The sequence below is a fragment of the Crocuta crocuta genome, unplaced genomic scaffold (genome assembly GCF_008692635.1).
Source record: "Crocuta crocuta isolate KB4526 unplaced genomic scaffold, BGI_CrCroc_1.0 scaffold168, whole genome shotgun sequence".
In the NCBI taxonomy this organism is placed as follows: Eukaryota; Metazoa; Chordata; class Mammalia; order Carnivora; family Hyaenidae; genus Crocuta; species Crocuta crocuta.
Window position 1 is genome coordinate 3,740,325 of NW_027532591.1, and position 25,860 is coordinate 3,766,184.

Consider the following 25,860-nt stretch of genomic DNA (forward strand, 5'->3'; position numbering starts at 1 on the left):
CGGTTAATATCCACAGTAAATAAATCCTACCACTCAACAACAAAAAAGCAAACTGACTGAGAAAATGGGCAAAGTACTTGAATAGATATTTCTCCAAAGAAGATAAACAAATAGTTAATAAGCATATGAATAGATGTTCAATATCATAATCATTAGGGAAATGCAAATTAAATCAATGAGATGCCATTTCACACCTATTAGAGTGGCTATTATCAAAAACCAGATAGTAGTGTTGACAAGGATACAGAGAAATTGGAACTCTTGTCCACTGCTGATGGGAATGTAAAATGGTGTGTCTGACATGGAAAACCCAAGTACCTACTGATGGATAAATAAATAAACTAAATGTGGTACATATATGTAAAAGAATATTATTCAGTCTTAAAAAGGGAAGAAATTCTGATACATGCTAACATATGGATGAATCTTGAGGATATAATGATACATGAAATAAACCAGTCACAAAATAACAGATACTAGATGATTCTACTTATGAGGTATGCAGAGGAGTCAAACTCACAAGCACAGAAAGTAAATGGTGGTTGCCAGGGGCTAATGGGAAAGGCTAATGAAGAGTTCTTTTCAACAGATACAGAGTTTCAGTTTTGAAAGATGAAAAAGTTCTGGAAATAGACAGCTATGATACTTGCACAACACTGTGACTGTACTTAATACCAATGAACTATATATACTTAAAAATGGTAAAATAGTAAATGTCATGTCTTAACACACTGTTAAAAAACCCACTATCAGGACAAAATTGTTAAACAACCCTCCACCCCCATTCTCATCCCATATGCTCCTTAAGAAGAGTAATTGATTCCTCCATTCATTAATATTATGTGCTCAGGCATGGTTTAAAGTTCTTAGGACACACCAGTGAATACAAAGATTCAAATTCCCTGGGGCTTAAAATTTAGTGGCAGGAGGAGGAGAAAGACTAAGAAAAACAAAGTCATTCATTTAGTATGCTAGAAAGTGGTAAGCCATAACGAAAAAAGAAAGAGTAGAGAATAGTAAGAGAGGAATGCTAGGCTAGGTTCAGAACTCTTAAATGTTAAATAGGGCCAGAGTATGCCCCACTTGACAAGGGGACATTTCAGCAAAGATAAAGGTAATGTAGCTAATCTCGTGGAAATATGGACAAAGATCATCCCAGAAATGGGGACCAGCTAAGGGCCTAAGAACTGGCCTGTTTGAGCAATAGCAAGAAGGCCAGTGTGATTGGAGCAGAGTGAGTAAAAGGAATAATGGTAAGGGATATTTTTAGAAAGGTATAGGCCATTGTAAATCTTTTGCTGGATATAATCTAAAGGTACAGCTGTCAGATCTCTTGGCAGATATGGATAGCATAAGAGAGAAAGAACCAAGGATAACTCTAAGGTTTTAGGTCTTAGCAACATTAAAGATGAAATTACCATGAACTGAGATGGAGCAAGTTGCAAAAGAAGCAGGTTGGGAGACATGTCAGTGGTAGACATGTGTGTTAGTATATCTATCAGATATTCAAGTAGAGATATCAGTAGATAGTTAGATATATGAGTTTAGAATTCAGGAAAAAAGATGTGGCTAGAGATCTAAATGAGCACATATATAGTATGTGAAGCCATGAAATCAGATAATAAAGTCCCCAAGGGAATACAGATAAAGAAAAAAAGAGGTCCAAAGTCTAAGACCTAGAGTAATAAAACAAAAAGAAGTTAGAGAAGAGAGGAAGAATCAGCAAAGGAGACAGAAGGAATGACCCAAGAGGTCAATGGGACACCAGAGACCTCATTTGAATGTGGGTCCATCCATTACTCTTCTTTAACCTTGTGAAACAGTTTGATCTCTCCACGTTTTGATTTTCCTTGTCTGTACAATAAACATAACACCAATTACCTCATGTAGTTGCTGTGAGATTTAAATGAGACGAAGTATTGGAAAATGGCTAACACATCTCGTACTCAGACTGTGCAAGAGTGCAATAAATAGTATCTACTATTACGTAGTAGATAGTATAAATAGTATCTATTATGGTAGTTCCCTCCCAGGCTATTATAGGCCTTTATTCTAACACTTTATCAAAAATTAGTTACGAATTAGAAACAAAGGCAATAGACACCCACAGTAAGCTTGCAATCTACTACATCAGCCTTAACATGACGGGTCTTCTATCTGTAAATAAGCTTTATCAAAACATTTGTTTTTCCTTGAACATGCCTGTAGATCCTGCCTCCATTCCTTGCTCATGTTGCTCTCTGCTTCATATGCTCTCTTTCCATATATACTCAACTAACATTCTAGCCCTTTCTTTCATGGCATACCACAAAACCGCCTTCTGCTTTGAAATCATTCATGATTTACCCTGAATGCAGGTGACCTCCCTTTCTTTTTACTTTTTACAGCTTTAATGAACTTCCATGGTACTTACCATTTCAATCAAGAGTTAATTGCAGTTGACCCTTGAAGTGTGTGGTATATAAACAAATGTTTCTCAATAAATGCAATATACTATTATCAATGTATTTTTCTTATGATTTTCTCAATAACACTTTCTTTGATCTAGCTTAATTTACTGTTAAGGACACATATAACATACAAAATATTTGTTAATTGACTGTTTATGGTGGTAAGGCTGCTAGTCAAGAGTAGGCTATCAGTAAAGGTTTTGGGAAGTCAAAAGTTATATGAGGATTTGCAACTGCGTGGGAGGGAGGTCAGTGTCCCCAAACCCCATATTGTTCAAGGGTCAGCTGTATAAATATATTAACCTTTCATTTTATTTTCTCAGATCTTCCTTTCTAATCATATAATATTCCTTAATAACATATTAATTCATCAAGTGCATGTATTTTAAAAAGATATTAATTTAACCACCGTTACGACAATAAGCCTTTTAGAAATCTTATTTGCTCTTATTATAAGCTTTGGCTTAAATCAACACCCAGCACTACATTAAATCTTTTTTTTCTACAGATCTGCCTATTAAATTTCTTTTTCTTACTCATGTTGGAAGTTAAATTCCAACCTGAAAACAACACACACTGCTAAATCTCATCTTGTTATAATCTGTACAAGAAATCCAAATTGTGAAGGCATTTCTACTAATTTTTCTCTATGCGCATAATCCTCAACTTGTCATATCAACAAATTTGTGTACTCAATAATGCACCCTATTTTAATCTGGAAAAAATAAGGAAATCTATTTCAGCATGATATTTGAGGAATTTACATGTTTGCGTCCACTTCCCTCTAATTCCCTACTCTCCTACACAACAGATGGTCTGTTTTATTTTTTAATGAATAGTGAGAAAGAAGCAGAGTTAGTTGCAGAAGCTTTTAGACAAACCAGACATTTGGTTTAAATCTTGGCTTTACCTGGTTCAAATCTAATAAGCTATACAATCTTGATCAAGTTACTTAAAGCTCTGATCCTCAGTTTTCTGATCTTTAAAATGGAAATATTACTTAAAAGGACAAATGGAAAATTAGATACCACAAATATGGCATGAAGTCTGGATGCTAGAATAACATTTAGCTTTTGTATTACTAAAAGAATCTATACATCATTTGTAAAGCTATTACCATTACCTACTGGAAGCAACTAATTTTTAAATTTAGGCCAAGATCCATAAGAGTCCTTACTGACTTAGAAAATGCCAAACAACACTGCCTTTTACAAAGAAAAAAAAAATTTATTGGTTTTACTGGCTAGAGTACATATTCTAGTAAGATTTTTTTTTCAATAAAGTATAGCTGACACACAATGTTACATGAGTTTCAGGTGTACAACACAGTGATTTGACAAATTTGTATGTCATGCTCTGCTCACCATGAGTGTAGCTACCATCTATCACCACATAACACTATTGTAATAGCACTGACTATATTTCCCATGCTGTACCTTTTATTCCTATGACTTATTCATTCCATAACTGGAAGCCTGTATCTCCCACTCCCCTCTAGTAAGATCTTTAACATGAATAATAAATGAGATAAATGAATGATAAGAAAAGTAGAAAGTGATATGCCAACACTTACCATTATTATTGGTAGATTACAATTGGCTCTAACTATGCAGTAATTTTATTTGATTAAATTTAATTTTAAGGAAGTACATGGACAAATATATTTGGAAACCAAAAAAAGAAGCTTAAGGAAAAGGGTAATATCTACTGTTCAAACAAACTGATCAATTATTTCCTTACCTGAATCACTTGCTGCAACAACAACTGTTCCACCAGGAGCAAAAGGATCATTGTGCTTCAATGTCTCTACCTAAACACATGACACAAAATCATGACTATGGGAAGCAATGTTTCATAGCTGAAACCTCAATGCCATACCAAAGAAAATATTCTTTAAAAACTCTAAATTAATTAAGAAATACAAGGCATTAGGAATAAATGTTTCCCCTTATTGATTTGTAATCTAATTAAACTGAAATGACACACATCATTTTCTAATCTTCTTTTATTATATAATACAATATCCATTCAAAGTTGTATATGAAACATGCATGGCTTGACAAATAAGTATCAGATGAACACCTATGTAATCACCTTCCAAGAAACTGCTAACACCTCAGAAGTCTTATGTGCTCCTCTCCAATCACAATCCCATCCTTCCTCGGTAGAGGTAATTATCCTGACTTTGGTGGCATTCATCTCTTTTCTTTTCTTCATAATTCTGCCACTAGTACAGATGCACACTATTATAAGTTTTTATTTTTAAGTAATTTTAGATTTCTAGAACACGTATAAAGGTAATAGAGAGAGTTCCCATATATCTTTCACTCAGCTTTCTCTAATATTAATATCTCATATAATCATGGTACATTTATTAAAACTAAGGAATTAACACTGATACAAAACTATAAAGTATGGATTTTATTTGGACTTCACCAGTTTTACCACGAAGGTCCTTCTTCTATTCCAGGATGACATGTTGCATTTAGGATGCATACTATTCTAACTCTTAAATATCCTAGTACTTAATATCAGCAAATACTAGATTTCTATTTTCTAATTGTTGTCTAAAAATAACTCCAGCATTCTTCCCATCAGAGGAATGTACACATGTGCGCCAGAGGAAAAAGGGGGGCGGGGAGGAGAAGGAGGGAGAAAGAGACAGAGGGAGGGAGGGACCCTGCTACTTTCAATAAGTCAGGTAAGAATCTGGACCAAGTGGCAAGGGTAAGTAGCTACAGAATGAAGACTTTACCAGAAGCCAGAGATTTTTGCTATAGAACTGTTTCTGAACTTATTTTAGTTTTCAATCATAATCAAAGTATGTATTTAGGAAGAATTGACTGAACTTTATCTTTCTGGCATCAGGTTCTTGTTAAGAGGCCAAAAAAAAAAAAAAAAGACTTAGCAGACAGTTAGATGAAAGGGGCATGAAAAGGGTTTGGGAACATTTGTCTCTTCTGACTCATGGCTATCCATGTCATCTGTATTACAGGCTCTACTTCTAATCATCAAGAAATTGGTTATTATAATTGAATGTCAAAGGATATTGCAGAGCTCAATTGATACATTTCCAAATAAAGCAGATATATTTGAAAAAAAGTATTGTTAACCAGGACTTGTACATTCTCTCTTTTATTATAAAAGAGAACCCATTCAAACGTTTAAAAAGAAGTAATTAATAGTAATGAAGCTTTTAGAATTGAAGATGATAGTACTTATTTTAACTGATGCCAATAACAGTATTAAAAAACTATCACAATAGCTTATATTATGATTATATCTACTGAATAAATAAAGAGCATTCAAAGGGGCACCTAGGTGACTCAGTTGGTTCAAGTGTCCAACTCCTGATTTCAGCTCAGGTCATGATCTCACTGTGCGTAGATTGAGCCCTGTATCAGGCTCTGTGCTGACCACACAGAACTGGCTTGGGATTCCCTCTCCCTCTCCAGGTTCATCTCTCTCTCCCTCTCCCTCTTTCCTCTAAAAATAAATAAACATTAAAAAAATAAAAGAGGAATCAAAGTAAAATACTAAGCTGGTCTGTAAAGCCAAGTAACTTTGCATGGTTCCGAATATTAATAGTCAAAATACCAGTGTGAGAAGCAGTCACGGACATAACCTAAGTCACCAACTATTATTGCTTCTTCTCTTGACTTTCAGAGAAGCAAACGCTAACAGGTCTGATTTTTAACAAAAGCTTACAGATTTATTTGCCATCAGAGAGAGAAATAGATAAAGCAGGCCTACATGAGTGTCAGGTTTAATTTCTATTACTTCACCACACTGTGCCACCACCTAAAAGACCACTGAGAAAGCAAGAGGAAGAGGAGGGACTGTGTAGCCCATGAAGGAATAAGAGGCCACTAAATGTCATGTTCAGTTTGATAATTATGCAACTTACTACACAAAAGTAATTTTCATAACTAAAATTCAGACGGCATGATTTTATAGATTTCAAAATTATCACTGAAATTCTCTCTCTTAAACATCACTCATCTACCCCTCCACTCTGACTATATGATTTAGTACCTACACAATGCTACCATACACCAGCTAGGACAGTAGGGAATGGCAACTATTTGGTTTGTTTTGGTTTTTAAAACTATGTCCCTCTGAGAGCAGAGACTAGCCTTGAGGGAATAGGAGAGACTTTTGGGGACAGATTCAGACCTGGAAACATAATAGAGGCTTGTCTGAAAAGAAGGAAGATCACAAAACACAAGGGCATTGTAGCTGGGAAGAATAAAGTTTAAATCTTAGACTATCATGGTGAAGACCTTAGGTTTTGGTCAGATAGACCAAGGTCTGAATTCAGTTCTATCACTTACTAACTTCCTATCACTTAACCTCTTCAAGCCTCACTTACTGTATCTTAGAAATGAATCTAGAGGCACCTGGCTGGCTCAGTTAATTAAGCATCCAACTTCAGCTCAGGTCATAATCTCACAGTTTGTGACTTCAAGCCCCACAGTGGGCTCTGTGCTGACAGCTGAGAGCCTGGAGCCTGTTTCAGATTCTGGGTCTCCCTCTCTCTCTGCCTCTCCCCTGCTTCTGCTCTGTCTCTCTCCCTCTCAAAAATAAACATTAAAAAATAAAAAAAGAAAGAGAGAAATGAGTGTGGTAACCTGAGCTTCATGGGATTACTGTTAAGCTGAAATGAAGTAACATAAGAAAAGAGCTTAGCATCACACCTGGCACAGAGAAGAGATGAGACAAACATAGCTATTGATATATTGCCAGTTTGGTTTTTTGTTTTGTTTTTAATGGAGAAATCAGGAGCAGTCAGCAAGGGCAATGTAACTTTCAAACACTGGGGAGGAAAGAGAAAAGGTAAATAGAACAAAGAGTGGAAAAATTTTACCAGGCAGGAGGAACAGGAGAAGCTTGTTTTATTTTTAAGTTAGGAAGGGCTGCTTTGGCTTTCTTGTTCTTAAATGATAAGAGTGGAGAATAAGAGACTAGAATAAGGTAAGAGGAAAAAAATTCAGGTTGCAGCCAATTTTAGAAGAATTTGGCAAATGGGTCCACATTGCAAACCAAGTGTTATAGGAAAACACAGTATCCAGTAGCCTGAGGAAACCACAAATATTCAGTTACGGAGCCACTTGCTCAGTTTTACATCAATGGAAAATACCAGCTGTTGGCCAAATAGCTCTTTACTCACTACAGAAAGAAAACAAAGACTATCAAAATCTATTGACTTTAAAAGAATCAATTACTCTTTTTAAGGGAGTATTCTTAATCTAAGGGAATTAAAAAAAACACAAGTTTTCTTTCAAATGCCTGTCAATCAAATTGTTCCTTTTTGGGTCAGTTTTACTTTTGGATATGAAGTATCCTGCTTAAAAAAAATAAGCCTCCAAGTAAAAACTAAAAACAGAAACAAAATCCAAAACCATTCATAATTACTGAATCTGGGAGATGGATACATAGAGGTTTTTTAAAATATTTCATTATATTACTCTATTTTGGGGATGTTTAAATAGCCATAATATAAAGCTGGGTTTTTTTTTTTATGTTTCATTTATTTCTGAGAGAGGGAGAGAGACAGCGTGAGCAGGGGAGGGTCAGAGAGAGAGGGAGACATAGAATCTGAAGCAGGCTTCAGGCTTTGAGCTAGCTGTGAGCATAGAGCTCGATGCAGGGCTCGAACCCACAAATCGTGAGATCATGACCTGAGTTGAAGTCGGACGCTTAACCGACTGAGCCATCCAGGCGCCCCTAAAGCTTTTTTTAAAGCCTGCAGATGATAAAGTACTTAGCTGTATGACCTTGGTTACTTCTGAGTCCCAGTGTCCTTATTGTTAAAATCGGGCTACCAACACCTACTTTGAAGGCTGATGTAAAGATTAGGAAAAATGAATGTATAGCGCACAGAAGAACCTGGATCACAGTATGTGGTTATTAAATAGTGACTGTGGCTTGTACGTATGTTCTCAAGAGAGTCTGACATTTAGTGGGAATTTGTATTTCTTTATAAGATTAATATGTATGTGTTATAAAATATATATAAAATGTGTCTATAAAATAATATAAATAATTTTAGTTTTCTAAAACATCAATGCTGTTGTTTTTAGGTTGATTTTCATTATTTCAATAATGCATACCATACATTTCTGAAAAGCTTTAGTGAAGACTGGTTTATGGGTTTCCAATCATTTATTTTAAATGTTCCCTGTGGGATATTTAAATAGGGATATTTGAGCCTTATGAAGGATGGACTTGATTTTTCGATGAAATAAGTTATTCCAGCCAATTCCAGTGGGTGAGAAAACTGTGAAATGCCAGTCTGTACCAAAAACTAGATGGATTGGGTAAGACTAAAATTTTTTACACAGCCCATCAAAAGTAATCTAAAAGAGGATCCTTTTATCACTGTATATTTCAAGAAACTCACTTGGGGCACTTGTGATCCATTTAACAGCTTTTCACCCACCAACTTACCGATGTACTACTGCTATCGCTGGCTGCGCTGAAAGGGTCAGTACTTGAAGTGGCAAAAGGATCCGTAGAAGACTGCTTGAAGAAACAGTCAGATGCAAATGGATCTGAACCTTTGAAAGGATCACCTCCAAATGGATCTAAGAAAATACAGCACATATATGAAAGACTAAAAACTACTACACGAAATTTCCTATCACTTGAAGGTATGATAATTGCCTTAATAAAAAGACAGTTTGAACTTCTGCAGAATCTAAAATAGGTACTTTGTGTTATGATTATTGATCATAGGAATATAAATAGTTGCACCTAAATAGGTTAAATTAATATTCTTTTTCCTACTTGTTCATCAATCACCCAAAGCAAATCAATAATGCCAACACATACTACACAAAAGTTACCTGTATGCTAGGTTTAAATAATTCCTCTAAGTTGGTGATTCTAATTTTAGGGGAAAGGGGATCACAAATTCCTTTGTGATTTTGTTAAAAAATATAGTCTTTCAACTAATAAATTTATTTGGAGCAGGTTTGGGAAGCATAACCAAATGGTACACAAGATTTGCTTTAATTCTAATGCAAAATCCCAGGGAAAGAATATATCATAAAGCCTGACATTTAGTAATTCTTTCAGATGTTTTCTTTCCCCCCATTCATATGCTATAATCTCAGGAAAACAAAATGTTCTAAACCCTATAGTAGCATAGATCACTATACTCATCTAATCCTTGGAAACAAGGAAAAATCAGTCTAAGTCCTATAAAAAGCATCAAAATATAAACACTAATATTATTTTTTAAAAAGTAAAGCTAACAATTCATGAAGCAAATTCACAAGCATCTACCACTTTCTCTCTAAAAATGCCAGGCACTTACAACATCTTGGTGGGGCCTTACATCAGTTTAAAAATTGAATAAAAAGGAAGTCCACTTACTATAACTACCTCACTTTGATCTCTCATTTCTAAATACAACATAAGTTTATAATCAAGAAGAATCAAATCACAGCCAAACTGGACCTCAATAATATACTCACCAATTTTCCCAAAAGGATCATCCTTAAATGGATCACCTATGATAAAATAAGTAAGTAGAAATCACAATAACAATATTTACTGCATGACATCATTACTTAAAAGTAACTTTAAATAAAGCAAAGTTTGTTAAACCAAAGTCTATTTCATTAACTTCCTCAAAGTACATAAAACACTGAATGCCATGCACCTTTAGGAAACACTTAAAACAATAAAGAATAAAGGCAGAACATTAACATATCTCATAAAAGAGGCAAATTTTAGCTGGAGCCACCGACTACACTTAACTCTTGATCACAAGTTGAGGTTACAGATAGAAGGGAAAAGACAGGCAGAACAGCAATAATTTTACCAACAAAATTCTCTACTCCTCACAAGAGTTCTGGATGGGTATTACCATCACCACTTCAGAAACAAAGACACTGAGCTTCACTGAAGTAAAAAATAATTCTTCTAGAACTAAAGAGTCCAGAAATAAACCCTTAAATTTATGGTCATTTGGTATTTGACAAGAGTGCCAAGACAATTCCATGATGAAAACACAGTCTTTTCAACAAATGATGCTGAGACAAATGGATAGCCACATGCAAAAGAATAAAGTTGGGCCCCTATCTCATACTATATACCCAAATTAACTAAAAATAGATCAAAGATCGAAATGTAACAACTAAAACTCTAAAACTCTTAGAAGAAAACTTAAGAGTAAATCTTTATGACTTTGGATCTTAGATATGACATCAAAAGCACAAGTGATGAAAGAAAATATAGATAAATAGGACTTGATCAAAATTAGGACAATGCAAAATACAAGGAAATATTTGCAAATTATATATTTCATAAGGGACTTGTATTCAGAATATGTGAAGAACATTTACAAGTCAACATAAAAAGAGAAACAATAAAAAATGGGTAAATTATTTGAATAAACATTTCTCCAAAGAAGGTATACAAATGGCCAATAAGGACACAGAAAGATGCTCCACAAAAGCTACTTACAAATGACATATCCGATGAAGGGTTGTATCCAAAATAAAGAAAGGACTCATAAAATTCTACATCCCCCCCAAAATAAAACAATTAAAGACTGGGCAGAAGACATGAATAGACACTTTTCCAAAGAAGACATACACATGGCTAAGAGACACATAGAAGATGCTCAACATCACTCATCATCAGGAAATATAAATCAAAACTAGAAGGAGCTATCACCTCACACCTGTCAGAACGGCTGAAAGTAACAACACAAGAAACATGTGTTAATGAGGATGTGAAGAAAGGGGAACCCTCTTGCATCATTGGTGGGAATGCAAACTGGTGCAGCCACTCTGGAAAGCAGTATGGAGGTTCCTCAAAAAACTAAAATAATTTTACCCAAAGAATACAAAAGGGGCACCTGAGTGGCTCAATTGGTTAATCTTCTGATTTTGGCTCAGGTCATGATCTCAGTTCATGGGTTCAAGCCCTGTATCGGGTTCTCTGCTATCAGTACAAAGCCTGCTTCAGAACCTCTGTCCCCCACACCCCCACTGCTTGTGCTCTTTCTCTCTCAAAAATAAATAAACTTTAAAAAAAAAGAATACAAAAATACTAATTCAAATGGATACATGTACCCCAATGTTTACACCAGCAATATCTACAATAGCCAAACTAGGGAAACATCCCAAATGTCCATCGACTGATGGATGGGTAAAGAAGATGTGATATTTATGTGTATATATAATGGAGTGTTATTCAGCCATCAAAAAGAATAAAATCTTGCCATTTGCAACAATGTGGATGGAGCTAGAGAGTGTGAAATAAGTCAAAGAAAGACAAATAACATATGATTTCACTCATATGTGGAACTGAGGAAACGAAACAAATTATCGCAGGGGAAAAACAATGACAAGCAAACCAAGAAACAGGTTCTTAACTACAGAGGACAAATTGATGGTTTCCAAAGGGGATGTGGGCATGGGGTAAGTTAAATATGTGATGGGCACTGAGGAGGGTACTTGTGATGAGCACCAGGTGTTGTACATAAGTGATGAATCACTAAATTCTATACCTGAAACTAATATTACAGTGTATGTTAACTAATTGGAATTTAAATAAAAACTTAGGAGCGCCTGGGTGGTTCATTCAGTTGGGCGTCTAACTTGATTTTGGCTCAGGCCATGATCTCATGGTTCGTGGGACAGGGCCCCATGTTGGGCTCTGCACTTACAGTGGGGAGCCTGCTTGGGATCCTCTCTCCCCCTCTCTGTCCCTCCTTGGCCCCCCCCCAAAATAAATAAATAAACCTAAAAAATAATAATAAATAAAAACAAAACTGTTGTAAACTGACCTATCAGTTTCACAAACCAATTTGGAAATAAATAAATTGCAAAAAGAGCGTGGACACACGTGGTATGTAAACAGTTTACATTAACATCAGATATTTTAATTCATTAAACTTATATTTCTTCAATAACACTATAGGCACCTTAAGGGCAGGGATCAGGCTATAGATTCCACTGTTTTAAAAGCATGGTGTTGGCACTTGAGTAAAAAATTGCTGGTTGACTTAAGAGTATCTAATCTCTTCTCCTGGTCCATAATATCTCTTTCTTTTGGCTCTTATTCTGAAGAAGAAAAATGCTCTTAATCAGGGGCTTGTAAGACATAATCAGTGGCTTAGTTCCAGGAGTTAGTTGCCTCAAGAGGACAGATACTAGCAAGAACAAGCATATCACATCTCTACTCCCCTTTAGTTTTGTTGTAATAAGTAGCTCTCAAAATGAATTCTTATACAATTTATACATTAAATTCTTATGCAGTTTATATATTTAAAAGACTTTTTTGGGGGTAAATCCATAATATAAAAATAAGAGTACTTACTGCCAACAAAAGGATCAGACTGGAAAAAATCCAAGTTTGTATCTGCAACTGGATCGGCCAGTGAACTTGATTCTACATTAAATGGATCTCCCTAAAAATAATTTTAAATTAAAAAATATTGTTTTAGGAACCAGTTTTAAGATGTAACATTTTAAAATAAAATAACATGCTATGAAAAATCAATGAATGGTAATGTAACAAATATTTTTGTAGTCATAAAGTTCACTTAACACATTTTTCTTTCGTTAGCCTAAAACAGTATATAATGCATCCAGAAAAACCACTAATGAGAACACTTACATATAAAATTATTTTTTACCTCTTTTGAATGTCTGTCACTATTAAATTCAGGACAAACTTTCTCACTAACAGCTGTAGTCACCACTTCATTGTCATCAGTCACACCAGAAGGCAGTGTTTCGGGACTACTTCTTGCCTACAAAATATTAATGTTACATGGACTAACAATGTATTTTTCTACTTGGTATAGGAAACTGACAGAGGATAACCAAAAATTACTAAAAAATACAAAAGACAAGCAGAACATATTAATCAAATGAGTTATTCTCTTAACATCTTTCTTATCATCAAGCATTGAAGTCAATCAGGCCAGATAACTTCAAATCATCCTTAACCACTTCCCTTTGGTCATCCCCCAGCTAGCTTCCAAGTCTTGCTGAATCTACCTCCGACCTTCTTCTCAAATCCATTCCTCTCCATCCTCACTGTCACTATCATCCATTTACAGTATCATCATTCTGGTCCCTAGCTCACTATAATAACCTTCCAAATGACTTCCTGCTTCCAATATGTGTCCTTCCAATCAATCCTTCTTATAGTAGCCAAAATAATAGATCTAAAATGTGAATCTGATCATGACCCTTCTGGTTAAAGGTTCTTCAATGGCTTTCCATTGCTTTCTGGATTTTGACCAGTAGGTAAAAGGGCTTAAAAAGAGGCAGGGGAAATCTCCATTTCAAATCACCCTATGTTTTTGAAGCATAACCTAGTAATTTGCCTTTTGTACTTAAAACAATATTGTATAATGTATCCAAGACTTCAATACCTAAATAAAAATCAAGTTTGTTAATTTTATATCCTTTATCTCTCGAGCTTATATTCTTCTCATCATTTCTCCTATTACTGAGTAAGTTTAGGCTAAAACAGTATCACACAGACCATTTCAATAGTCTCTTAACAAATCTATGTGCAGTCCCACTCTTAAATCCATTTTCTACATTTTCTACAAGGTAAATACAATTCTGTCACTTCTTGCTTAAAATTCTTCAACGGTTACTTACTGCAGTAAGATACATCACCCAGTGCTTCAAGATGAATCCAAATGTCTTACTCTCTAGCCCTTTCTAACCTAAAAGTGGTCATTTTTATCCAGGTACACATCATAATCACTTGTGGAATTTTTGGTAAAAATATATGTACTTGGCATCATCCCAGAAACTCTAGGTCAGCAAGTTTGGAGTGGGGTGCAGTCATCTGTATGTTAAGAAAGAGGTGGGGTGCCTGGGTGGCTCTGTCGGTTGAGCGTCCCAACTTCGGCTCAGGTAATGATCTCACAGATCATGGGTTCAAGCCCCACGTCAGGCTCTGTGCTAACAGCTAGCTCAGAGCCTGGAGCGTGCTTCAAATTCTGTGTCTCCCTCCCTCTCTGACCCTCCCCTGCTCATTCTCTCTCTCTCTCAAAAATAAATAAAACATTTAAAAAAAATTAAGAAAGAGGTAATGCAGGTAGCCACTATCAGAGAGCCTCATCTACCAATACTCTCCCCACTATCACAAGAGAGCCTTCAAGAACTTCTTGTGACCCTATGTGGCACATAATACCTATGAAAAATGTTATTTTCTCTGCCAGGAATATATTACCTTCTTCTTTGCTTAACCCTTTTTACTCTGAAGCTCACTTGTAAAGCTTTCTCTAAAATATCTTCTTGAGCCCCCTCCAAGCTGTCCTACCTGAATATCCTGTGCTTTCTTTATCACAGCCCTTTAACATAGTGTAACACTGGGGCGCCTGGGTGGCTTAGTCGGTTGAGCGTCTGACTTTTGCTTGGGTCATGGTCTCGCGGTTTGTGGGTTCGAGCCCCGCGTCGGGCTCTGTGCTGGCTGCCAGCTCAGAGCCTGGAGCCTGTTTCAGAGTCTGTATCTCCCTCTCTCTCTGACCCTCCCCTGTTCACGCTGTCTCTCTCTATCCTAGAAATAAATAAAAATATTTAAAAAAAACAAAAAAAAAACCCCAAAAAACACAGTGTAACACTGCCAGACTGTACACTGCTTAAAGGCAAGGTTAAAGTCTTTTGTCTCTGAAGCTCTCACACATAACAGAGTAGCACTGCTACACATAGCTGGTGCTCTCTAAAGAGCTGGTAAATAAATGACCTCAACATTACGAAATAAAAAATTACTTTCAGCGTTGGGTGAGAGTACTTAAAAATGTTTTATAAAGTTACTATCTAAGGAGCTGTTTTGAAAACACACTTTATAATTAATTGATTAAAATTATATTTTACACTAATTAAAACTGTTATAACTGTTGAATAAATACCTACTCTCTGCCTCTTAAGGGAAAAAATTTCAACTGTCCTCAGATGAGGCAAGGCCACATATATATTTGTCAACAAAACCTTTTTTTTTCTTCTTAAGTTGATTATGGAGTTTTTGTAACTATTAGACTCACTGGAGATTCCTGGTGTATGGGCTCAGACTCCAGGTTGCCTTGGCCTTCAGCATGCTCATTAAGGTTAGCTGTTTCACTGCTGCTGGTGCTGAGGCTGCAATAATCTGTAGCACCATTTACAAGAATGCTGTGTGGGCTACTGCACCAATTTAATTGATTATTATGGTTTTCCAGTTCTTTCATCTCCATCAGTTTCATTTGCATCTGTCAACACAAAGTAGAAATACAAAGCAGGATTTATTACTAGAAAGACTCAAAATATAAAAATAGCTATACACTTAGACTCAGCCAAAGATAAATTTGCTTCCATTAAGGAGAATTCTCTGGGGATGCAGTATGACTTAGAGAGGTTTAAGTAATCCATCCCAGAAAGTTCTCCTGAAATTCCAGTCTATGTGGATTTGTTTTTGTACATCTTTTGACAGTTTCAAGAATTTTGACTCAAATATTTGCATTTTGGTGTCCTTTAGATAAAATAGGGGGAAAGGTCAGGGTATTAGGAAAAAGATAGCAAAGTAACAGAGCAAGAAGAGATTTTGTGATGAAGCTTTGGGAGAAATAAAGGAAGCTGAGGGAGAGCACACAAGGGTTTAGAGCTATCCACACTCCTATTACGAAGGAGAGGAGTGAAGACGAAGGTAAAATAAACTACTGTCCTATGCTCTGGCATTATTTATTAATGGGCTAGAGTCCTAGGAAGCGGTCTCTAAATCTAAGCTATTCTAAATATGTTAAATAAAAGAAAAAGTATTTTGGATTTCAGTATCCATGTGACTTTATATTTCTGGAACAGTTGGGGTACACAGAGGCAGAATTCAATAAACTGTAATCTTCAGTATTAAAAGAAAAAGGTTGGGACCAGAAGCAGGAAAAAAATGCTTATTGATACCAACATCTGTAATAAAGAAAAAGAAATTAACAAATATCTCAAACAAACTTAAGAGAGGGCAGAATCAAAATAGGTTTCTAGTTGGGACACCCGGGGGGGGGGCTCAGTTTGTTGGGTGTCCAATTTCGACTCAGGTCATGATCTTATGGTTTGTGAGTTCAAGCCCCTGTGCTTGACATCGAGCTCTGTGCTGACAGCTTGGAGCCTGGAGACTGCTTTGGATTCTGTGTCTCCCTCTCTTTCTGACCCTCCCCACTTATGCTCTGTATCTCTCTCCTTCAGATATAAATAAACATTAAAAACATTTTTAAAAATGTTTCTAGTGAAAAGGAGTAATGAATGGAATTTTACTGAATAGTTCCCATCCTTCATAAAATAATTTTTTTACATTACATTGGAATTCTCTTTGTGTTTTTTTTTCTAGCAACCATAAAAGTTACCTATTAACATTTCATAAATCAAGTCTTAGTTCCCATAATCTTACTTTCTGCATAAGGTTTTTAAGTTGCTCATTTTGGAATCTGTAATTTACCAAAGGTCTTTTTAGGGTCATAACCTGGGAAGGGAACACTATTTTAGACTGGGAGACAGATGTCAATCAAGCTCTATAACCTTCAATTCTGTCAAAGCTTAGTCTCCAAGCTTCCATTTCTTAATCCATAAAGTAAGAACTATCTCCACAGATGATTAAGTGAAGCAGAAATTTTTGAAAAAATTCTGTAAAATGTAAAGGTCTGTGTAAACAGCGGACATTGTGTATAAAAGTGCCTAGCACTCTGCATTTCTCAGTATTATACCAATTAAATTTTCCCGTTTCTTTTCCACTAATTCATTCCACTTTTAAAAAGTTAAAGATCTTGGGGCGCCTGGGTGGCTTAGTGGGTTAAGCGTCCGACTTTCGCTTGGGTCATGATCTCGTGGTTCGTGGGTTCGAGCCCCGCGTCGGGCTCTGTGCTGACTGCCAGCTCAGATCCTCAAGCCTGTTTCAGAGTCTGTCACTCCCTCTCTCTCTGACCCTCCCCTGCTCACTCTGTCTCTCTCTCTCTCCTAGAAATAAATAAAACATTTAAAAAAAAATTAAAAAAAAAGAAGTTAAAGACCTTGATCTCTTTGAGGACAGAGACCACAACTTTTGCTATCAACTTTGTATGTCCAACATCCAGCACAATGATGTACACTGCAAGTGCTTAATATATGTTCACTGAATGGACACAAGTATTGTGTTTATAAATTTAAACAGTGGGTATCAGTAAGCATATGTATCTATGAAACTGCACTGTATTTAGAATTTAACAATCTAAAATACTATATATTTGTAACACATAGTATACTGTATATTCTTCGTGCTATTGAGTTGTGGCTTATGTATACATTTTTTTACCCTAATCCATAGAAAGAAATAGATTTTACACCCTAACACAGTAAATATATATGTATTTATTTGAATATGGCTCTCTGTGTACTTATATAAATGCATAGATAGATACATTGATCCACGTGAATAATCTACACACATGCACACACACATACACACACATATAGTTGTGAAAGTTTCATGATAATACCTATCCTTATTCCATGTAATGCACCCTGATGTTTCCTATTCTGTCTTATTTCATTTTTATTTGTATTTATTTTTTCAAATACAATGCATGTCTTTATTTTTTGAAACAAAAACAACTGGTATAAGTATATATATGAATGCACAGGCACACAGACAGGTATATCCATGTGCAGACAGAATTCTAAAAGGATACCATGCTGCAAACACTGTTTTCCTCCAGGAGGTAGAATTATCAGACTTCTCACTTTCTATTTTTACAGGTGTACATAGTGTAGTACTCCATTATTAACAATAGTTAATTTGATTTTTTATACATTAAATGTTTGCAATGTATATGAGGAAAACAAATGTGCATGTATAAAATAATTTTATGCTATTTGGATAAAACAATTTTACGTTTATGGGTAAGGCAGTGTTTGTCACTGAGTTGGGCACAATCACTGACTACACAGGCCAGGGAGATGTTTTCTGTGGGGACCAGAGGCACAGCTCTCCCCTTGTCCATCCACTTCACAGCTGCCCAATATCTCCTCTGTTTTTTCCCATTTCTGACTTTTTTCTTGTTGCTGACTGAATCTCCTGAAGCTCACAAAATTATCAGGCTGCAAGTATTTGAGGAGTGATAATATGATGCTTATTCACTTCCAGTTATCAGTGGATATCAAGTTGGGTCGGCTTCATGGAGTCTGAAATAATGAACACCTCAGTGATCAGCAGCACCAAAAACTCAAAAGCTCTGAACACTTCAGGACACTCCTACTTTATTTCATTTTTAAAAAATTTTTTATCATGACCATTAAACCAATTTCAATACCCACTACACCTTTACAGTCTAAAATTTAAAACCTTGGAGTACTTGGCTGTCTCAATTGAAAAAGCATGTGTCTCTTGATCTTAGGGTCGTTGAGTTTGAGCCCCATGTTGGGTGGGGAAGTGACTTAAATAAATAAAAAATTTAAAAATGAATGAATAAATAAGTAAATAAATAAAATTTAAAACCTTAACACTAAAATAATACCCATCATATAGATGATGCAGTGTGTGGGATACTTGCCAATCAATGAGTTTTATATAGGACAATTTATTCCTTACAATTACATCTGAGACAAAAAAATCTTGAACAAAACTAGGCTTTCCTGTGTCTTGCTTTCTCATGCACCTGTTTTCTTCCTTAGTCTCTGCATAAACTTAGAGGATACAGAGGAAATAAAAATCATAGAACTAACACAAGCTCTATCAGAATGCCAGAAACACCTGAATTAAAATAGTATATATATTGTATAAGTAAGATACAGAGTTAAACCCAGAGGTTTTTTGCTTTTTCTTACCATAAATACAAGGTAAGAAGATAAAAATACAGCAAATCACAAAAATTTTCTTCAATTATTCCTTTTACCAGAAAAGCTATAGTTTGGCTTTAAAGATCAATTGAAGTCTCAGGATAATTTACAACTGCATTTTCATTTTTATAGACCAATGGGAAAATACTGCCTTTTGTGGGAAAGACACAAGTCATTCAGTCAAAGGTGAGAAATTGGTATTTTTTTTTCTTTTCTTGTTTAAGTTTTTAATTTTTTACTTATTTTTATTTTTTAAGTAAACTCTACAACCAATATGGGGCTTGAACGTATGACCCCAAGATCAAGAGTCCCATGCTCTACTGACTGAGCCAGCCAGATGCTCTGATATGTTTGTTTTTAAGGTTTGGAGATCAGATGCAAGGATATAATGCCTTCCACAGATCCCAAATATCTTCTGGCACACTGGTAGTATATTTTGCTGAGATTATTTTCCTTGCTCAGAAACACTGTTTTTATTTTCTCAGTAATAATTTATAATATCCAGAGTCCCTTCTACTTTTCTCATTCATGCTTCTTCCTTTGAAAGAATTCCTCTTTCAAAAAACTCAAAGAAAATGAAAAGACAAGCCAGATATGGGGAGAAATTATTTGCCAATCTAATATATGATAAAGAACCTATATCCAAAATATATTTTTAAAAATTCTTGTAATTTCATAATAATTAGACAGACAATCCAATTTTTTCAAATGGGCAAAAGACTTACACAGACATTTCATCCAAGAGGATTTACAAATGGCTAATAAGCATATGAGAAGATGCTCAACATTACTAGTCATTAGAAAAACGCAAATTAGAAACTATGAGACACCACTTCCCATGTACTGGAATGATTATAATCAGTTAGACAACAAAAGTGTTGTTAAGATAGTAGAGAAACTGGAACCCTCATATATTGCTAGTGGGAATGTGAAATGGTACAGTGACTTTGGGAAACAGTTTGGCAATTTAAAGGATAAAAAAAATTTTTTTAATGTTTATTTGTTTCTGAGAGAGACAGTGCAAGTGGGGGGGGGGGGCGGACAGAGAGAGAGGGAGTCACAGAATCTGAAGCAGGATCCAGGTTCTAAGCCATCAGCACAGAGCCTGATATGGGGCTCGAACTCATGAACTGAGAGATCATGACCTGAGCCAAAGGCGGACACTTAACCAACTGAGCCGCCTGGACACCCCTAAAGTTAAAAGAGAAAATTTAAACAAAACTTCACAATATAACCAACTATTCCATATCCAAGAGAAAGGAAAACACATATCCATATAAAGAATTATATGCAAATGTTCAAAGCAACATTACTCATTATAATAGCCAACAGGCAGAAAGAATCCATATGTCCATTAATCCGTGAATGGATAAACAAATACTTTTTAAATATACAATGAAATAAATGTTGATACATGCTGTAACACAGATGAGCCTCCAAAACATTATGCTTGTGAAGGAAACCACATGAAAAAGGCTGCACAACATTTGATTTCATCTACACGAAGTGCTCATAAAAGCAAACCTATAGAGGTAGAAAGGAGATTAGTAATTACTTAGGGGTAGAAGTGGGGACTCACACAAATGGGCACAAGGGATCTTTTAGAAGTGATAGAGATGTCCCAAAACTGGATTGTGATGTTTGAACAATTCTAAATTTACTGAAAATCACTGAATTGGACCCTTAAAACCTGTGAGTTTTATGGTATATAAATTACCTCAAAAAAAACAATTGTTAAAAACATTCAAAGAAGAAATTTTAAAGAATATTCATTTAGCGGGTAGCAGTATCACTAGGATAGCTTTCTTTTGGGTTATCTACATATTGAGTACATACACAGGGGTAAGAACTATCCTAAAGGATAAGAGAAAAAAAATGTGTAGTTCCTAGATCAAAAGGCTCAGTCTGCTTGGGGAGACAGACACATAAACAATATTTAGGGGAAAATGTTATGAATGTTGTAACAGAAGTAGAGTCCAATAAAGGCAGGGTACAGAAAATGGTATAAAGAAACAAGAGGTTAAGCTATGTTTTGCAAGATGAGTGAATGGGTATTCATCTACAAGACAGGGGAAGGAAGTATACTAAGGGTAGGGCTTTATCATACATAATAATTAACTGAGAACACTGGACTACATGTTAGAAGATCTGGATTCTAGGCTGTGGCTCCTTTTTCAAAGCCTATGTACCCAGAGGCGAGTTACTTAACCTTCCTTGGCTTCAGTTTGTTCAAATTCAAAATGAAAAGAATGAGCTACATGATCTCTCTGTTCCTAACTATCTTATTATCATTCTATAAACTATTATTTCCCATTTAGGGAAGCCCAGAAATAACAAAGCAAGAGATCGATACTCTGGACTCACACAACATGGTATGTTTATCTACATAAAGAACAATTTCCTAATAAAAAAAATAAAGGTCTCCAAATGAGCAAAACTCATTTTAAGATTAGAATCCCAAAAGGGAAGACACGGCATTGTTATTTACAAAAATAAGCAACACTTAAGTAAGCATTTATGTACCAAACACTATGCTAAAATGTCTCACAGTATTTAAACCTTTACATTGCATTTAATCCTTACAACAGACCTAAAAGGTAGAAGTACTGTTAATTTTCCAATTGTAAAGACGAGGAATCTGATACTAAGGTGATTTATACAGTTAAGTGGCAGATCCAGCACTTAAACCTAAACCATGTAACTACGATACCCATACTCTTAACCAGGACTTCAATGATAATCATCAGACACAAGATATGTAATAGTCTTAACTTATGACAGGCAACAAGAAACCTATTTGTACAAAATGGATGAAAAATGAGTAACAGACTAGGCAGAGGATAAAGGAACACAAGTATTATTCACTAAGAGGATATGGTGAGGCCCTGTTTGAGAATATTTCTCGCTGCCACAAAGACTTACTGAACTGATTTCCTGTTGTGAATCTTGAAGGTGCTGCTGAAGAGGTCCAAGCTGAGCCTTCCCTGACTCCACACTCTCCTCCAATTCTGCTGTTTCTTGCTGTAAGCGACTCAGCTCCTCCCTAGCTTTGGCCAGTTCTTCCTCATAAGTAGAGATCTGCGATTCTTGACTAGTCAATTCAGCTTTCAGGGATGAGATCTATCACATGCAAATGAATGAGAAGAAAGAGGGATAAAAAAGAGATGTCATTAAAATGTTCCATAATGCCAATATGTTTATTTGTTTACTATTTTGGTGTTTTGTGAAGTATATATATTTGGTATAAAAGGACAATTAGGGGATGAATAGAGGAAACTTGGAAGGTACAGGTACCATACTTTCAGCTAAAATTTAAAAAAGTTGTACATTAAGGGCCCTCTTTCCCCTAATGAGGACCTGTAATTTCTGGATGAACAGTGCTCCAACTTCTTCATGTGCCCCAACTGTTGCTCAGATTGCCACCTAACAACAACAGCAGCAACAATAACAAGCAAAGCATGTTTCCATGTAACACCAGGAAACGCAACTAAGGTATGGATACAGATAGCAGCAAATGGCCAGACTGTACCAGCTGGGCCTCCTCAGCGCATTTCTTTCTAACTTCCTTCAGTTGCTCCTCCAGCTGGGATTTCTGCTCATCCAGTCCATCAAGGAGTTCCTGTACTTGCTGTTTCTGGGCCTGTAGTTTTTGCAGATTAGTATTCTCCCTTTGAACTTCATCTTGGAGATCCTGAAATACAAGAAAGTTAACATTTATTATCTTTGGAGAGAGGGGAAGGTTAAGCTAACAATTTTTTTTTTTTTTTTTTTTTTTTTTTTTTTTTTTTTTTNAAGTCGGACGCTTAACCGACTAAGCCACCCAGGCGCCCCAAGCTAACAATTTTTAAAAGGCTACATTAAGGGAAAATAAAGTCTCATCTTATTCACTATATTGTGTTGGTAGACTGGAGGAATCCTAGCTTTAAATAGAGTCTTTACTTGAGATTTCTTCCCTAGACACCAGGCTTTTAAATCCAATTTGCTTACTCAAATCTGTCCTTCGACGTCTGATGAGCTTCTTGAACATGTCAAAAACAGAACTCCTGGCATTTCCCTCCTAAATCTGCTTGATCTTCAATCTTCCCCCTCTCAGTTTCTCTGGCCAAAAAGAACAGCATCTTCTGTGACTCCTCTTTCTCTCACATCTCATCTCCAATCTGTCAGCAAATCTTATGGCTTCTTCCTTCAGAATATATTCAAACTGACCATTTTTTCCCCTTCTACGTTGGTCCAGGTCACTTTTATCTCTCTCCTGGATCACTGCCTTCTAACTGGTTTCCCTGCTTCTACCCAGGCTACCTACAGTTTATTTTCAGCACAGCAGCCACTATTAAAAACCGGTGTCAGATGAGTCACTCCTCTACCCAGAACTCTGCATTGACTCCCTATCTCCCTTACTATAAAAAGTCCTCATGGTGGGCCTGTATCTCTCAACTTCATTTCCTACTGCATTCTCCCTTGCTCAGTCACTCTGGGCCTCACTGCTGCTCCTCAAACAGGCTCCGCTCAAGATTTTCCATTGATTACACCTCCTTCATAGAAAGTTCTTCGCCCAGGTATCCATATGGCTCAATCCCGCGTCTCTTTGAAGTCTTTGCTCAACTATAACCTTCTCAGTGAGGCCTTCCTCATCAGCACCAGCACCAGCACTACCATCAGCATCACCAGTACCATTACCACCACCTCCCTTCCCTAAATCTACTTCATATATAGCAATAATTTTATTCATTTTTTAGAACAGCTTTACTAAGATAAACATACTGAATAACTCACCCATTTAAAATGTACAATTCAATGGTTTTGAGTACCTTTACAGAGCTGTGCAGCCATCACAATTTCTTTTAGAACATTTTCTTCACTCCAAAAAGAAACTCCATACCCACCAGCAAGTCACTCTCTATTTGCTTCCCAATCACCCCAGCCCTAGGCAACCACCAATCTACTTTCCATTTCTAAGAGCTTTGTCTATTCTGGATATGGAGAACCATTCATGCACCCCTAAAAATAACGATACCTTTTTACTAACATACTGTTCAAAGGCCCCTTCAATCATTCCTCAGAATAAGAATCTAAGAACAACAAAAGAAGAACATAGAAGGTTCTGAATTACACATGACTTATACAAAACAAGGACATCTACAATAGCCCTTATAATGTTGCTAGGTATTGTTCCAGGCTCCTTACATATATTAATTCATTTATAATCCATATGACTGATCTATGAAGTAAGTACTATGGTTAATCACATTTGACAGATGAGAAAACTGAGGCATAGATGGGCAAGTACTTGTCCAAAGTTACAGTTAGCAGGTGATGGATTCAAACTAGTTTCTGACTCCAGAGTCTGAGCTCTTAATCACTAAGTTGTACACAGTGTCTATAGATTAAATGTCTCACAAGTATACCACTATTTCTCAAATACATGTAGATGCTTCAGTGATTAAATAAAACATTGAACAATGCTTTTAATAACTGATTTTTACTTATATTTTCTGAACCAACTGATTAATCTAAAAGTGCAACTACTATCATGCTGCTTTCTTTAAAAAGGTCCTTTAAAAGAGCCAACACAATGGATGATCATGAAACTCTTCTTGTGCATACATTCCATGAGTCTATGTGATCACAGATTCATAATGGTAAGCCACAAGTATTTTATCATTAGTTTCCCAGCATGCCTAAATTTTTTCATGCCTAAATTTTTAACCTTGCCTATACTGTTAAGTGAATCATATTCAAAATGAAGATATTGTTTTAGATATGCACGTGGGATTGGCCCTCAATAAATACATGCTAGTTTTCATTGTCCTTTCCTTGACTCATGCTTTGCTTTTCTGCCTTTGTTTCTTCCTATTACAAACATCCAATTTTATTTAAAAAAAAATAATTCATGGCAAAGGAGATATCTTTAATCACTCTGCTATAAAATATATAATGGCTCCCTCTTATCTGTAAGATAAAGTAAAATTGCCTACAAGATACATTAGAACCTTTAATACTGGGCCCCATGTTATCCTTTCTCTTCTACTACCCTCTTTTCCTTATGTTCATCAGTGCCCCAGCCTCAATAGACCATCTTCTTTCTCCAATATACTTCAATGTCCCTGTGCCTTTTGCCTAAGCCATTTCTTCTTCTATGAGTGCCCTTCCATACCATGGTTATCTGGAAACCCTATGCATGTAATGATAATTACAAAGTTTCTAGTACCTGGTAGAAACTATTGGAAAATGTGCCTGAGGTTGATAGAAAGAAAGAATTTTAGGTTCTTTTAACATGCTGTGAAAAGCTTCACCCTGCATTTAAACTGTAAGTATTAATAGTAGCCTCAAACTGACCTATGATAAGTGCTTTTTGTTAAAATAACTCTTAAGTTTCTGTACTGGTGCAATATTTTTATAGTCTATAGGCCAAGACTTATCTGACATTTAGAATTTCCATTACTGTATATGGAAATAATCTTTATTAGTGCTTTAGCATTTTACTGTGACATATACCTTTCCTGTATTTTAAACTTTTATATTTGTGTTTTTTACATAATATTATGTAATACTTTTTTTTTTTTTTTTTTTTTTTTTGGGAAAGAGGG

The 25,860-nt window shown here is 35.7% G+C and overlaps 1 protein-coding gene across 2 annotated transcripts in view; it reads right to left on the minus strand.

Moving 5' to 3' along the window:
* The window catches only part of EPS15 (epidermal growth factor receptor pathway substrate 15), a 135,795-nt gene that overhangs the window by 18,173 nt on the left and 91,762 nt on the right, over window positions 1-25,860 (minus strand). For both annotated transcript variants that reach the window (XM_077779686.1, XM_077779685.1), the window contains exons 14-21: window positions 22,803-22,964; window positions 22,196-22,393; window positions 15,481-15,684; window positions 13,108-13,224; window positions 12,789-12,879; window positions 9,932-9,967; window positions 8,901-9,037; window positions 4,191-4,260 (exon numbers count right to left, since the gene is read on the minus strand). In XM_077779686.1, coding sequence (XP_077635812.1) covers window positions 4,191-4,260; window positions 8,901-9,037; window positions 9,932-9,967; window positions 12,789-12,879; window positions 13,108-13,224; window positions 15,481-15,684; window positions 22,196-22,393; window positions 22,803-22,964 — 1,015 coding nt within the window. The remainder of the gene's footprint in view (window positions 1-4,190; window positions 4,261-8,900; window positions 9,038-9,931; window positions 9,968-12,788; window positions 12,880-13,107; window positions 13,225-15,480; window positions 15,685-22,195; window positions 22,394-22,802; window positions 22,965-25,860) is intronic.